At 36.9% G+C, this 14,261-nt stretch overlaps 2 protein-coding genes across 2 annotated transcripts; both read right to left on the reverse strand.

The window, feature by feature from the left end:
* Window positions 1-38: 38 nt before the first annotated feature.
* K444DRAFT_587241 (kinase-like protein) lies at window positions 39-8,493 on the reverse strand (the record flags this gene model as incomplete). The annotated part of the gene is made up of 5 exons (XM_024878018.1): window positions 8,345-8,493; window positions 8,226-8,273; window positions 7,806-8,174; window positions 2,396-2,652; window positions 39-2,333 (listed from the first exon to the last, which is right to left on the reverse strand). The coding sequence occupies exons 3-5, from the start codon at window positions 8,104-8,106 to the stop codon at window positions 39-41; spliced, it is 2,853 nt and encodes a 950-aa protein (XP_024738165.1). The 5' UTR covers window positions 8,107-8,174; window positions 8,226-8,273; window positions 8,345-8,493.
* On the reverse strand, window positions 7,655-8,499 carry K444DRAFT_611513 (uncharacterized protein). Its single transcript, XM_024879961.1, has 3 exons — window positions 8,345-8,499; window positions 8,226-8,273; window positions 7,655-8,174 (listed from the first exon to the last, which is right to left on the reverse strand). The coding sequence occupies exons 1-3, from the start codon at window positions 8,438-8,440 to the stop codon at window positions 8,142-8,144; spliced, it is 177 nt and encodes a 58-aa protein (XP_024738166.1). The 5' UTR covers window positions 8,441-8,499; the 3' UTR covers window positions 7,655-8,141.
* Window positions 8,500-14,261: the final 5,762 nt, after the last annotated feature.

Here is a 14,261-nt window from a genome sequence, read left to right on the forward strand (position 1 = left end):
TTCGCTATTTGAATTTGATCCAAGAAAACTTGAGCATATCAAGCCCGACACCTGCTTAACGGAATCACAACCCTCTCTTCAAATTCACTAAGGATAGCAATCCGATGACTGGCTGGACTACTCGAGTTTGAACTGAAATCGCTCTCAAGACATGTTGAAACAACCTTCTGATAGATCTCGCCCACAGGATTTCCTAAACGAGGTACGTATCGTGCAAGCAAAAACTTTCTTAGACTCTCTGGACTCTTGTCGTCATCCTTCATTGTAGAAGCCATTGATTCCAAAGTTCTCCAGAGGCCAATCTCTAGTAAAACCAACCCAATGCTGTAGTAATCGTAAGTGTGGTTGAACCCTTTGTTGTCCATCAAATAGTCTGGATGCGAGAAATCCTGCTGTTCTGATCCGGCATTCATTCCATGCGTGAACGCATCCAACCCGTCTTGTCGACTATGGTTGAAACCGATCAAGCGCGGCTCCGTTATCGATTTTGCGGCGTCCTCGATATGAGATGGGAAGAAACAGACATTGAAAGACGAAAAATTCTCGTGAAGCCAGTTGGCTTTGTGAAACTGCAGGATGGAATACGCTAGGGCATGACTGAGTTCGAAGATTTGACCCAAGAAGGGCCTCGTCTCTATATCTCGTAGCTTGCAGATCATATCTCTTAATGTTGTGGGACGGTATGGCTGCGCATATGGAGATGGGCCAACAGGCAGTTCAAAAATGAGACCAAAAGAATGCCGTTGAACATTATGATAGTACCCACGACAATTGAGGCTCAGGAACCCGGAAGGTTTCTCTTTATGTCTCAACATGCTTGCAAGTTCTTCTACTCTAGCAAACAGCTCTTGACCAACATTGCCGACCCATTGTAGGTCGTATTCGAGCCACTCGATGAGAACTGGCACGCTCGCATCTGAATCAGTCGGCTCCTTCAGTTCGGCGAGACTTGATCGTACGTCAAACACTTCTTGGATATTGACTTGCGTTGCTTCGAACCTCTCCACCAATCCTGATGCGACGTTAGCACCAGATGCCGACATGAGCTTTGCAACACCCAGAAGGCGAAGGTTGTGCAAAGGAGATGCTTCACTAAGATCGCTTGGGATCCTTTCGAGCTCGTCCAAGTTATTATTTTGAAGAAATTGAATCTCAATGGCACTCGTAATCTTGTCTTGGAGCCGCTGCTGGAGGAGGCCCATGAGTTTGTCCACATGACGTCGTAATTGCCGTAATACAGGGCTGAAGGGCAGTTCATTGTAATTCCAACCATTAAGTGTATCTAGAAAGGCATTCAACGCGGAAAAACATTGATTGATATCGTTGAATTCGACTCCCGTCCGCAAAGAACTGGTAAATTTGTCCCAATTTGCTTGAGGGTCGTCTAATCCGGTGTTCGTAGCCCATGATCTGTGCCGCTCATGCTCCACCGCTAGGGTATACGCCTCTGCCTGGGATTTTGATAAGGTATTCATCTTCTCGTCTAAGGAATGAGACTGGGATCTTATAGCTAAGAGGCTAAGTGAAGAAGAAACCGAAGCAGCATCTGGCCGTTTGGGTGGATCAATCTCGAGCATTTGTAATATAAGGGTAAAAACAACCGAAAAATTTGAGGGCGCGATTTTTTCCAGCTTTGATATCCAGGATTGGACGAATGGATGCGATTTCCCTCCCTGGTGGAATTGAGAGAAGGTCCAATTCATGACTTTCGCCTTGCGGCCTTCTTGGAACTGTCGAACGCCGTTCGATCCCATAAGCATGTATGTCACTACCTCGGAGATGATGCAACCGAATGCCCAAATGTCGCTTTTCCGTCCAACTAAAGATCTTTCAAATATAATCTCACCAAACTCGCACTCTGGTGCCGCATAGTTGCTGTCAGCGCCTTGAAATAAGGTTTTGGAGTCGGCGTTCAACGGCTTCAGTCGTGACAGGCCAAAATCGGCGAGAAGGAATCTGTTCTTTTCGATAAGGATATTTGATGGCTTCAGATCGTGATGGCAGCCAATCATACTGATATTGAAACCAGGGGAGTAGAATTCATGGAGTGTTGCTAGAGCAGAAGAGATGCCCTGCAAGGCGACAAAAAAGGCAGTGTCGGTTTCAAATTCTGGCATCCTCCTATCTTGCGAGAGGAACTGATAAAGGTTGCATTCCGCAGGGAAGAACAGTAGGTTGTATGACCCACGATGTAAGTATGTGGTTACAAGGCGGACAATGTTTGGGTGATCAACGAGGCGGAGGGTAGACAAGATATCCCCTTCGGCGGAGATGGAGGATCCTGCTACGGACTCTGCCGATATCTCAATCTGTTTCCTCACGAGTTTTATTTCCTGGACTGTATGTTAGACGTAATGCAGTTTTTGGGTTTTACTGGGGCCACGGGATTTCCTACTGTTTTAATATCGGTTGCCCTAAGTATTCCTTGGTGGTGAGGATGCAACACAACCTCGGAGACGGAGCCAAAAGCGCCTCTACCAATAGAAGAGCTCAATATGAACGGCAGCACAACATCAGGATCTAAGGTGCGATGCGAGAGATCATTCCGAAAGTATGGTGAAACAAACATCCATTGTTTCTGAAAAAAATTCTTGGCAGGGCTATTTCCGATGATGCTCACCAACCCCGGTACGGGCTGATTTAGCGACGATGCTGCAACTATAATTTTTTTCGCAAAATCAAAATTACGATGAATCGCGATTTATTTAATGGCCACATTTTATATGGAAAACACACCTAATTATGGCCAAATACGCAACTCCCATGCATCATAGTCAAATGTATCCAGTAGTATTACTCTGTTCTCGCTTTTTTGAACTGCCCCCGATTATCCCTACGCCTATTCCCCGGCCTATAATCACCATCCCCTGGTAATTCCTTCTCTCCATCGTCAAGATCTGAATTATCGTCGTCATCGCTTGATATAATCACCTCCCGCTTCCTCTTTAATATAGACTTCAGAGGACGTTGAGTGGGTGGAGCGGGAGCGGGAGCGAACGCTAGTAAAAACGTCAGATCTACTAGTATATTTAAATCTATTAACTTACTAGGTATAGAAGCAGGAGCAGGAGCAGGAGCAGGAGTAGGATCAGGAGTAGGAGCAGGAGCAGGAGAAACCGTAATTCTAGCTTCTAGCGTAGGCATATCGTCGTCTGAATTAAAATCGTCAGAATTCAGGTCGTCACCTGACCAATTCTTTGAAGGAGCAACCTTCTCCCATATAGCTTCGATCTGTTAATTAGGAGTCGAAGCAGGTAAAGAAGATGCCGTAGATATAACTGTAGATGTAGATACTACGTTAGGGGTGGTATCGGGAGAGTCTCCTAATGGGGGGCTAAAATCTAGGAGGTAAGGCATCTCTCCATCCCTTCTTTCACGCTTATCCTGAATCTCGTCGTCTCTTGCCTGAATTTTATTAATATCTTAATCAAATATAAGATAAATATGCTTTGGCGTTCTCTTATTTGATTGGCTGAAGTGGGATAATAAGCCGTTAATAGTATTTTCAGCTCCATATATCAGATTAGTCACATGGTCGATTCTCTTGTTTTTGTCCTTTGGCCATACCTGATTATATTAGTACTAATTATATTAGGATACTAATAAATAATAGCTTACTTTAGTAGCAAAAGACACCCTATTTGCGCGTTCCAAGATCGTGATCCATTGATTAAGCTCCCAGTCTTCAAGTAACGGAATTGACGATAAAAAAGCCTTGGCTAAATACATAGCGAACTCCTTGTATGATAGTTCTTGACTATAATAAAGTACCATATTAGCAAAGAGGTGTGTATTTCTATAAATAAGCTTTACGTACGTATTAAACTGTTCTACTATCTGTAGCTCAATTTGAATATTTTGAGCCTCCCGATACTCTTCTAAGCTAAGGAACTTCTTTGTGGTTGAAACAGGTATACTCCTCCCAGTGAAGCTACTCTCTAGTTCTTCTATTTCATATATACGTAGTATAATAGAAATAAGGACCTTATATCGTTTTTCGATAATAGGAGCAGGAGGGATCGGCGATTTACCCTTACTAAAAGCCCTTACACGTGCCCCCTGGCCGAGAGTAAGGGAACCAAGGGCTTTACCCCTTTTAAGGGCTGAACCTAATAAAATTAGTATTAATATAGGAGTTAAACAGATGGATACGCACTTTCGCCCTGAGCTTCCTAATGGAAATTACCACGTAATCGCTCTAAACGCTCGAGCTTAGCCTGCTGTCTCCTCTCACGTGCTTCTGATTCAAGGACCTCCTCTGAGAGATCCATGCCCGGGGAGTGGTAAAAAGGATAGGAATCAGCTGAGATATTAACCCCTTGGTCTCTTGATAGCTAGGCGGCAGTATTCTGAAGTTAAGTTTGACTAGAAAATGGTGTACCATCTAATACAATAGTCGGTATAGCTGAAGTAGGAGTAATAGGAGCAGGAGGAGGAGTAGCTGGGTTAATCGCATCACATAGTGGACACTTTACTATAGAGGGGGGGTGTGGTGCCTCCCGTATAAAACAAGAGTTCCATAGATTAAGATTATCTATTAAAAACGTTTGGGGATAATATAATAAGGATCTGATTTATAATTAAATATTAGAAGGAGGGTGTAGCTAATAAATCTATAGTTTAGTGAATGGTAATATGAAGTCAAGTAGCAGGATAGAACTATAATATATTAATATTATTTTAACCCTTTAGCCCATGCCCCTATAACTTTTTCCCTAGGGAATTTATGTATTAGAGACTTATTTTGGAGGTTATTAATAGTAGTGTATTACTAATATATAAAAAGGGGTAAATGGAAGGACTGCAAGGGATACCCCTTAGCACAAGTTAAATTCGGACATATTTTATTTATCCCTAGCATTATTCCTATATAAACTATGGTTTCCTATACTAGGGGCTATAGAATATTAAGTAAGGGGCTATAGAAATTAAGGGGGGGAAACTAAATTTCATATGAAAAGAGACATTTTCACTAAATATGTCTTGTAATTACTTTAAAAGTTCTCAAGAACTATTAATTCAATAGAGCTAGTATTAACGGAGAATTTGATCTATACTATGGACTCCTTGCTACTAAAATAACAAGTTAATAAAATAATTATAGGGGGTGTGGAAAATAAAGGGGCAAGGGTCGATTTTCTGACGAGGTAAATCATGTGACCTTTTGACATTAAACTACCTGTAACTATGTGAATTTAACTAATTAAGCAGACTACTATTAGCTTCTGTAATTAATTGCTTTACCAAAAATTAATGTTTTTAGCTAGTTCTTTCTTTAGGATATATATTAATATGTCCCTGTTCAGCCTCTCTGAGGCCGGGTAAACCAACTAATATTTACAGGAGGAATTTCTAGATTATCCTCCTCCTCCGCTTCAGGCTCAGATACGTATCCATTATCCATAAACTGTCTATACTCTTGACTATTTATGACCCAATTGCCATTTGCCCTATTAAAAGTAATACCATCTATAGTAAATCTAGTATCCTCCGCATTATCTTTAACCTCCGCTTCGTCGTCAGAGCCAATATAGGTGAGATCTTTATCTCTATAGCTAGCGTCTCTCCCTTCATTAATGAACTGAATACCATCTTGATTATTATAATCCTTTAGCCTTGCCTCTTCTAGTCCCATAGCTACCTCTGGTAATGGATTCCAATCATATATACCCTTAGGTATTAATAAAAGCCCTAGCTTTGGACGAGTATTCTTCGTATTAATTAGGTGGTCGCTAATCGACTCCCTTAGATATATATACGTACTCAGGTGGTTCAGATCCCTATTCGAGTCACGTGTAGACTCCGTAATTGGGAGTATAAAGCCGGCATTCTTAAGCTCTTGCTCATACCACTCAAGTGTAACCTCCGGTAAATATGCGTCTTTATTATAGCTAGCATATCCTTCACGTAGCTCGTTTAGTTTATTAATATTAATAGGAATCCCGTAGTCCCTGACCCCTATCTGCTCTAAAAACATGTAGTTCTGGAATGGTTGACCAGGGACGATATATGGACGATTAGGCTATTTCCTAATTAAATGGATATTCCAAACCCGGACGAACTCCTCAGTTTGCTCCCGTATAATAGGTAAATAGACGAAAAGCATAGCGATATAGTCAGGGAGAAGTTTGCGGGAGTAAAGCCTTTAAGAGCGTAGTTACTTAAAAAATATCTTCCATTTATTTAGCATGCCCTATATAATATTAGCTAATTAAATAAGTCTATATGGGATTAGTATAGATAAATTACCTTCGCAACTTGCCCCCACCATGCCTCAATTCGTTAATTAGCTGTACTAGTCCCGAACTAATAGAGATCTGAGAACTGATATGGATTAATACCCCTTGTTTGGCACGTCGCTTTATAGAGGATATAATGGGCATCAGTAATTATGGGTGTTTCGCATCCTCTATCCGATCGAATATGGAGCGGAATAACCTCCATTTCGTCTACCAAGTCAAGGTATTGCACTAGGATAGTAACCTGGAAAGTGGTATAAGTAAGTATATATCAGTATAATATTAATTAGCCTAAAGGAGAATGTGGTGTGGAGATTCAGGGGGTTTATCGCCTAAATTAAGGGTTTTTCAAATAACTAGTTCTCTATAATACTACAGAATTACATAGCCGGAATCACGACTAAGTGAATTTTGGCATTTTCAAGGGGATGTATTCATACCGAATTAGGAAATACTACTACTTATAGCACAACTATTTGAGATTCTAATATAAATCCAAGGTACGAACCGTGAGTAGGCATTAATACCAGCATATATCTTAATCCCACAAAATCGTAGCTAAGTAAACGGATTAGTAGTTATTAAGATAATGATTTTTGAAGTTAAGTATATGCTGCACTTACCTTGCAATAGCCATTGATAGACCAAACAAAGTTTGGCCCATGAATATTATATTCCCCCCTAGCTGCCTTTATCTCTTCCGAGCGACGTTATATACTTTCTGGATCAATTTCCTACATTATAGAAGCTATTCTATTCCTAGAAAACTTCTGGCCATTCCCTAGGGAGTTGAGATAAGTATATAGAAGCCGGCAGCCATAACTTCTAGTATTGCCTTGTGGGCCTTTATCCACTGTGTGTTGCTTGAGGATATGGCGAAGTTGCTCCTTTTCTAGCTCAACTTGCGAATTAAGCATTCGACGTCGAAGGCCCATAGCCCGGCGAGCTTGTTGTAATAGTCGTAGATTAGGAATGTCATATCCTAAGCTCCGGAGGTTGGTAAGTATATTGGCATCAGTCGTATGGATATCACAAAAGAACCAGGCGATAAGACCCTTCACCTGCGGCGAAGGATCAAATATCGAACGTTTAGAGGGCGTTTTCCATTCGGAAAGCCTACTGCGTAGCGTTCTCAGGGAAATATCAACGTCAAAGTCATGCTTTAACCTCTCCACAATAGTCTCATGTGACAGCTGCTGCTCAATTAAACAAAGAATATGGGCTTAATAGCACATAATATTAATCTTGAAACGACCCATTATAAAGAGTTTAATGATAATAGATCAATAGTATTAGAAATAATAACGTAGGAACAAAAGTATGAACGAAGTATGCCAGATGGCTAGTAGGCCAGGGGGCATATCACGTGCATTTTATTAATTTTTCCTACCCTATTGCATTCCTACCATGGAATGCGATAAAACACCATATAGATCGACTGTTTTAATTGTATTCTACCATAGAAATTAGCTAGACTATTAATAATAGCACATTTTTAAAATATCGTAATTTTGATTTTGCGAAAAAAAATTATAGTTGCAGCATCGTCCTTAAAGGAGCCCGTACCCGGTTCAGATAAGGGCAGTTTTGCATCAAGCTTCTCGATCTGAAATTGATCATGCTCAACGAACTTCCGTATCAACACCTCATTGTGAATCAATATCAAAATAGCAAATATCTTTCGAGCCCCGGATATTATGATCGAAATCGTTTCCTCTTGATGCTGCACTTCAATGCCACATTGTTTTACCAAGTCGCGAACGGTAGACTCGGTAAGCAATTCTTCGATATCTTCAGCCGGCACAAAGTACGCAGATTCGAAATTCTTGGTCTGCAACCCAATAATGCGGTCTTCAATCGAGTCCATCGAGCGAGGATCCGGTTTCGAGTGGGCTAGCGCTCTCAGGACCTTGTGCGGCAGGTTTCGATCTCGGCCTCAACGGTCAACGTTAGTATGCAAACGTCAGGCTTGCGTGAAAAGCTTACCTCGGTCAGCTCTTGAGGGACTGCGAGAATGTAAACTTCAGACTCGACCTTTAACACAGGGTGTTAGTGTTAGCTCGATTAATCTAATATCCGGATCACCCCAGACCGCACTCACGTACCTCAACTTGGAACCCGCCAGCCCCGAATTTGGCAATCAGCAGGTTGTTCAGTAGCGATTTGTCGAGGTATTTCTTGTGAATCTTCTGCTTGATCATAATGATGGCGGCTGGATTTTCGAGGTGATCTAGCAAAATAGGGCAGTTGTTCACGAACTTGGACAAGCTGCACTCCAATTGATGCTGGACAACGTAGCGCTTACTCATCCACAAATGAAGACCTGAGGCTCAAATGCATCCCGTGCAGCCCGTTACGTCGGCCAATTGCGAGAATCTAAATCGTGCATGTCCCTTAACGCTGCTGTCTGAAATATGGCTCAAGATCCTCAGAAAATACACACGATCTCCGGAATCCTGTATATCGATTGTTTCAAGTATGCCAAATTGGGGATGGAGAAGCAGGCTGTTCAAGTTGCACGTGACACGTCCGTACGAGTGAGCCAATCATGAAACCCGCACAGCGACCGCTACAACTTCAGATAACTGAGCCAGCACAGCCTCCACATCATCCAAATGCATATTCGACAAATGCGTAGGCTACCAGTCAACTATTGTCGTCACGTCGGCTACCTTAGGCATCAACGCTTAGTCACAAGCACGTGTCAAAACTTATGTCATATTGTCATTATCACCTGTTTATACGTAATATGTGTCACATGTAGTTAGGTAAGCTCGTGCGGACCTAGGTATAAGGTTTGGACAGCTCCCAGAATTGAGACTTACGTCCTTTTTTACTCTCTCGAATCACAGTAGATCCAACAATGGCTCCGGAGGGATCCTGGTCGGAGCCAAAACAGGACCCGCCCGTAGAGACGAGACGAGGAAAGTGTAACCGGGCCTCAAGGGAGCCAAAACGAGCCCCTACGGATACTAAAATAGCTGCTGAGGCTTATTTAGCGTGCTCAGGCAGGGCTCCGGCGATGCTCAGGTGCTCACCCTCGGGTTACGCTTGCTCACCCATATCCCAGGGTAATGCAGCAGCAGCTCAGGTCCAGAGCCAGAAATGGAAAACGGCATGAGAACATTCCCATACTGAATTACCTGTTTCCCGATACTACCACTAAAGTCGTACTCAACTTCTTTTTTCGCTGATTCTGTTTTAGTGTTTGGACGTGAGCAGCTGCCGCCTTAACCTGAGCCGAGGGTGAGCATTCCTGAGCATACCTGAGCATACCTGAGCACGTCCTGAGCTCGGCCTGAGCTCGGCCTAAGCAGCCTGAGCATGCGCTGAGGGGCCATTTTAGCTCCCATAAGGACTTGTTCCGGCTCACTTGATGCCCGGTTACAGTTTCCTCATTTTGTTTCCTATTTTGGCTCCCTTGCAACCAAGATTCCCTTGAGCTCCCTGATACCTCGCGTGCCCTGAGTGCCCTGTAGAGCTGATACTTTCAGCTCTCCTCCCGGCTTCTCCGGGCTGAACGTTCAAGGCATTCAGCTCTGTTCGCTCAGGGCATTCAGCGTGGCGACAGTGGCCAATTGCCCCTATGCCACAAGTGCCTCAGGCACTTAGAAATACAATAGAAACCCTCACCATCTAAATCACTTCTTTATATTATCGTACGTTTGGACCACCCTTAAGCGGTTGGCTCTCGGGGCTCCTTAAAAAAAACGGGTCACGTGAGGAATACCAGAATCTTCTCTTTCTAGGGAATCGCGTATCGGAATGCGATTACGTTTAAATCCTTAGGGCTCAGCTTAGGATAAGAGAGGAGAAGCTCAAGTACCTTTCTCTATATTTTAGTAGTTCTGGAATGCGAGGGCCTTTTATTATGATTTTTTAAAGCTTGGGGGGAAATCTTAAGCTAGGGATCTTATAGAATATACTAAAAAAAAAAAAACCTGGCCTCATATTACTTTCCTCTCTTTCTTCTCTTTATTACTATGGATCCTTCCCGCTTTTATACTTCCTATAAGCAGAACCGGCCTGCTTCTAACTTTATTACGGAGCGGGCTAAGCTATATAAGACTTGCTATTATTATCGAGTTTATATTCTCCCCCTTTTCTGGCTTAATTAACTAGTTAATAGGCCTGAAATACTAGTAATTATATCTAGTAATACCCTGCCTTATAAGAACTTAATCTAAATATTCTTCCTATCTCCTAGTAATAATAATAATTAATTACGGATATTTCTATAGACAAGCCAGCCCTATAGCACTAGTAACGGATCCGTTAACCGTCTATTATAGCTCTAGTTTATATTATAGAGAATTCTTTTACTAACCTACTTACTATATAGCTTCCTGCCTTTCTTTCCTGCTTCTGGCTAGCTACTATATATATAACTAGTCCGCTTATAGATTACTATATAGCTTATAGAGCTCTTTATTTTAGTTATATAAATAATTACTTTAAGGCCTATTATAAAAAGAGTAATATAATACTTTCTCTAATCTGCAAGCCTCCTCTATATCTCTCTTATTTTTTTATAGGTAATAACTTGCTTTACTAGGCTTTCCAGACAAATATCCGGATATATAATTATATTTTTGCCTTTATATTAATTAGTTATAAGAAAAATATCCGGATTAACTTCTCTTATAAGATCTAGTACTTTTAGATTTATAGTAAGCTCTTTTACTTTTAAGGCCCGCTATAGCCTGCTTTATATACTAAATTCTCTTTTATATAGCTCTTCTTTTATAACTCGCTTTTTATAACTAATATACGGGCTATTAATTTCCCTTACTTAGATTATATAGTTCTTTTATAGCTTATAAATATATTTACTACTTATAATCCGTTTATTATAGTCTATAAAATAGCCCGTAAGTGTCTTATAAGTTAATAAACCGATTTCCGGGTTTTATTTAATCTATAAATATACTTAATTCTTAAATTAGATACTAATTATTATTATAAGAACCTCCTAATAAGTAATAAGGTTATAGTTCTTATTCCGGACAAATATATAAATATAAGCTATTATTAGTATATTAAATAATTTAGCTTGATTTAATTATTGCTTCTGAATTAAATTAAATTAAGTCAAAATCTATTTAATTAAATCATAATTATAGTTAATTATTTAGTCACGTGATTATATACGTATACTCGGAGATTAGAAAAGCGAAATAAGGCTAAAATAAGGCTTAGGCTAGCCCGTATCCGGTATTACTTAAGGTGCTCCTTACTAAATCGGGTATCATATTACTTGGTAAGCAAAGTAGTACTAGCCAAAAGTACTAAAATCTCCTTGATTTTCTCGTAATTTCTCGCTATCTTATAAATCTTATTATTATAAATAAAATAGTTAAAAATAGGCCCTCTTATAAATGGGCGCTTTAATATTAGGGAATTATATCTAATTAGATGCTTATTAAAGAATATTCTAGATTCTAGAAGTTTTATATATAAATAAGTAATTTTCCTTAAGTTATTTCCTTTTCTCTTATTTTATATATAAATATCTCAATAACTATAGCTCTAATTAAGAAGCTTTTAACTATAAACTTACTTATTTTTACTTAATATATTTGAAAATGTTTTAATAATCTTTAATTAATCTTAATATTCCTTAAAGTAGGAAGAAATAAAAAAAGTAAAAAATAAGAATAAAAAAAATAAAAAAGAGGTTTCTAAGAAGAATAATTAGTTTTTTATACTAGATCTAGACTAGCTTTATATTCTTATATATATTTTATAAGCTTTGTTTATATCTTATTAATATAGCTATTAATTATTTAATAATTATTTAAGTTACTTAAGAAATTCAAGTTTTCTTAGTATTATATAATAATTATAGTTAATTATAATTAATTATAATTATAATTAAATTAAATCAAGTCAAAATCTACTAAATTAAATCATAATTAACTATAATTAACTATAGTTAATTATAATTAATTAGCCTTGATTTTTTTTAATATACTAGCTATTATAATCTGGTATTTATAATTTATAAAGCAGGCTATAAGTATTTATAAATATATATAATTAATATTATATATATAATATATATATTACTTTATTATATCTTACTTTTCTTATATAATAACCCGAACTAGTATTATGATTTATAGTTATAAGACTATAATAAAACTTATTAATAAATATGGCTCGAGTAATAGGTTTTTTACTAGTACTATTTCTATATTTATCTAGCCTTTTCCTTACTTTTTTATATTAGCTATCTCTTTTAGTAATATATTATTAATATATATATTACTTATAAGATTACTTTACTTAACTAGCTTTATTTATACTAGTAAAATATTTATATAAATATATATATAGAACTTGCAAATACTTTAATTTATAAGAATATTTATATAAATAATATTAGCTATTATTTTATTTTCTTATTAAGCTTTACTAGTAGTAATTATTTTATATAATAGCTTTTTTAAAACTTAATAGCTATTATATAGTACTTTAGTAAGCTAAGCTTCTTTATTATTTTTATAGTTAACTTATACTAGCCTAAAATTATAGATTATTTCTTAAATAAATAATAAGTTATTAATTATCTAAATCTCTTTTACTAGATCTTTATATTAAAAATAAAAGAGCTATTTATAAACCTAAAGAATTATTTTTTCGGATTATATATAGACTATATATATATAATTAAATATTAGAAATATAGCCTCTTATATATATATTTATTCTTATTTTTTTTTAGGAAAGAAGCTATTTTCTTAATTCCTGATTTAGTTAATAAAGTTATTTATACTAAGCTCCCAGATCTATTATAGGATCCTATAAGTAAACTTATAATTATAGTAACTAGTTAGATATCTTATAGATTATATAGTTTTGAAAATAATTTAAAAGCCTTATATATAGTTTATAAGATATTTATAGCCTTACTTATATATTAGAAGAAGTTCCCTAAAATATTTATAGTATAATAGCGGGATTAATATAATAGTTAAAGGCTTAAAGTTTAAAGAATCTCATATATTAGAAAATACTAAGCTATGAAATAAAATAGGAAAAATACCTTAACCTTTAGTATTATTCCGTTCAAGTAATTCTGGCTTAGCTTTATTTTATATCTATTTCTAATATCCTATCCTTAATAGATTATACCCTTATATTAGCTATTATATTACCCTCTCCTAAAAAGAAATCTAAATGCCCTTATTTAGGGAATTATTTAGTTATAATATAGAAAAGAAAAAAGAGGAAATAATAGCTATTAATCCTATTTTATCTAATTTCTATAGCTTACTTATAATTAAAATATAGTCTTAACTCTACTAGAATAACCCAGTTCCTAGTATATTCTAGTTAGTCCTTAGTATTTATTACTTGTATTATATTTATATCTATATTAATAATATAGTCTAGAAATACCATATAGGCTATAGCTAATATTAGAACTATTATTATCGGGCGATCTTTAAATAGAAATAGCAGATTAAGTTTATCTATTAATATAGGCTTTAATATAGTAGCTTACTTGCTTTTCTTCTTAGTTAGGATAATAGTATTTAGCTTAATTATATTATTTTTAAGCTACTTAATTAATTTCTAGGCCTTCTCGAGCTTAATATATATATTCTCAAGTTATTTCTCTATAATAGAAACTTATATATTAAGGGTAGCTACTTAAGCTACTTTATTATCGAATTCCCGGGCCTTGAACTATATGATTTTGGTTTTATAAGAGCTTCTAAAGGGTTTTCCGACTTCTTAAATAGTATTATCTACTAATTTATTAATATCTATAGGGTATTACTTTTTTAATTTAGCCTTTAGGATTATTTACTAGCTCTTGGTTTTAGACTAGTACTTTATATAATAACTACTACTTAATACTATATATCTTCTAGTTATAATAAGTATCTTAATACTAGTTTAGCTATCTTTATTATAGTTAGAGTTTTCTTTATTACTAGAAGTCTTTCTATCCTTAGTCTTTTTATTATCGGAATTTTTACTATTATCTAATACCTTATATTTCTTAGATAA

This window comes from Hyaloscypha bicolor, assembly GCF_002865645.1.
Source record: "Hyaloscypha bicolor E unplaced genomic scaffold K444scaffold_56, whole genome shotgun sequence".
NCBI classification, from domain to species: Eukaryota; Fungi; Ascomycota; class Leotiomycetes; order Helotiales; family Hyaloscyphaceae; genus Hyaloscypha; species Hyaloscypha bicolor.

What these genes read in the sequence shown, in the direction of transcription:
- K444DRAFT_611513 (XM_024879961.1), bottom strand. Translation starts at nt 8,440, where the DNA reads ATGATCAAGCAGAAGATTCACAAGAAATACCTCGACAAATCGCTACTG. An exon ending in CTGGCGGGTTCCAAGTTGAG is followed by an intron (nt 8,274 to 8,344) that starts GTACGTGAGTGC and finishes CCTGTGTTAAAG; the next exon opens with GTCGAGTCTGAAGTTTACAT. An exon ending in TCCCTCAAGAGCTGACCGAG is followed by an intron (nt 8,175 to 8,225) that starts GTAAGCTTTTCA and finishes TTGACCGTTGAG; the next exon opens with GCCGAGATCGAAACCTGCCG.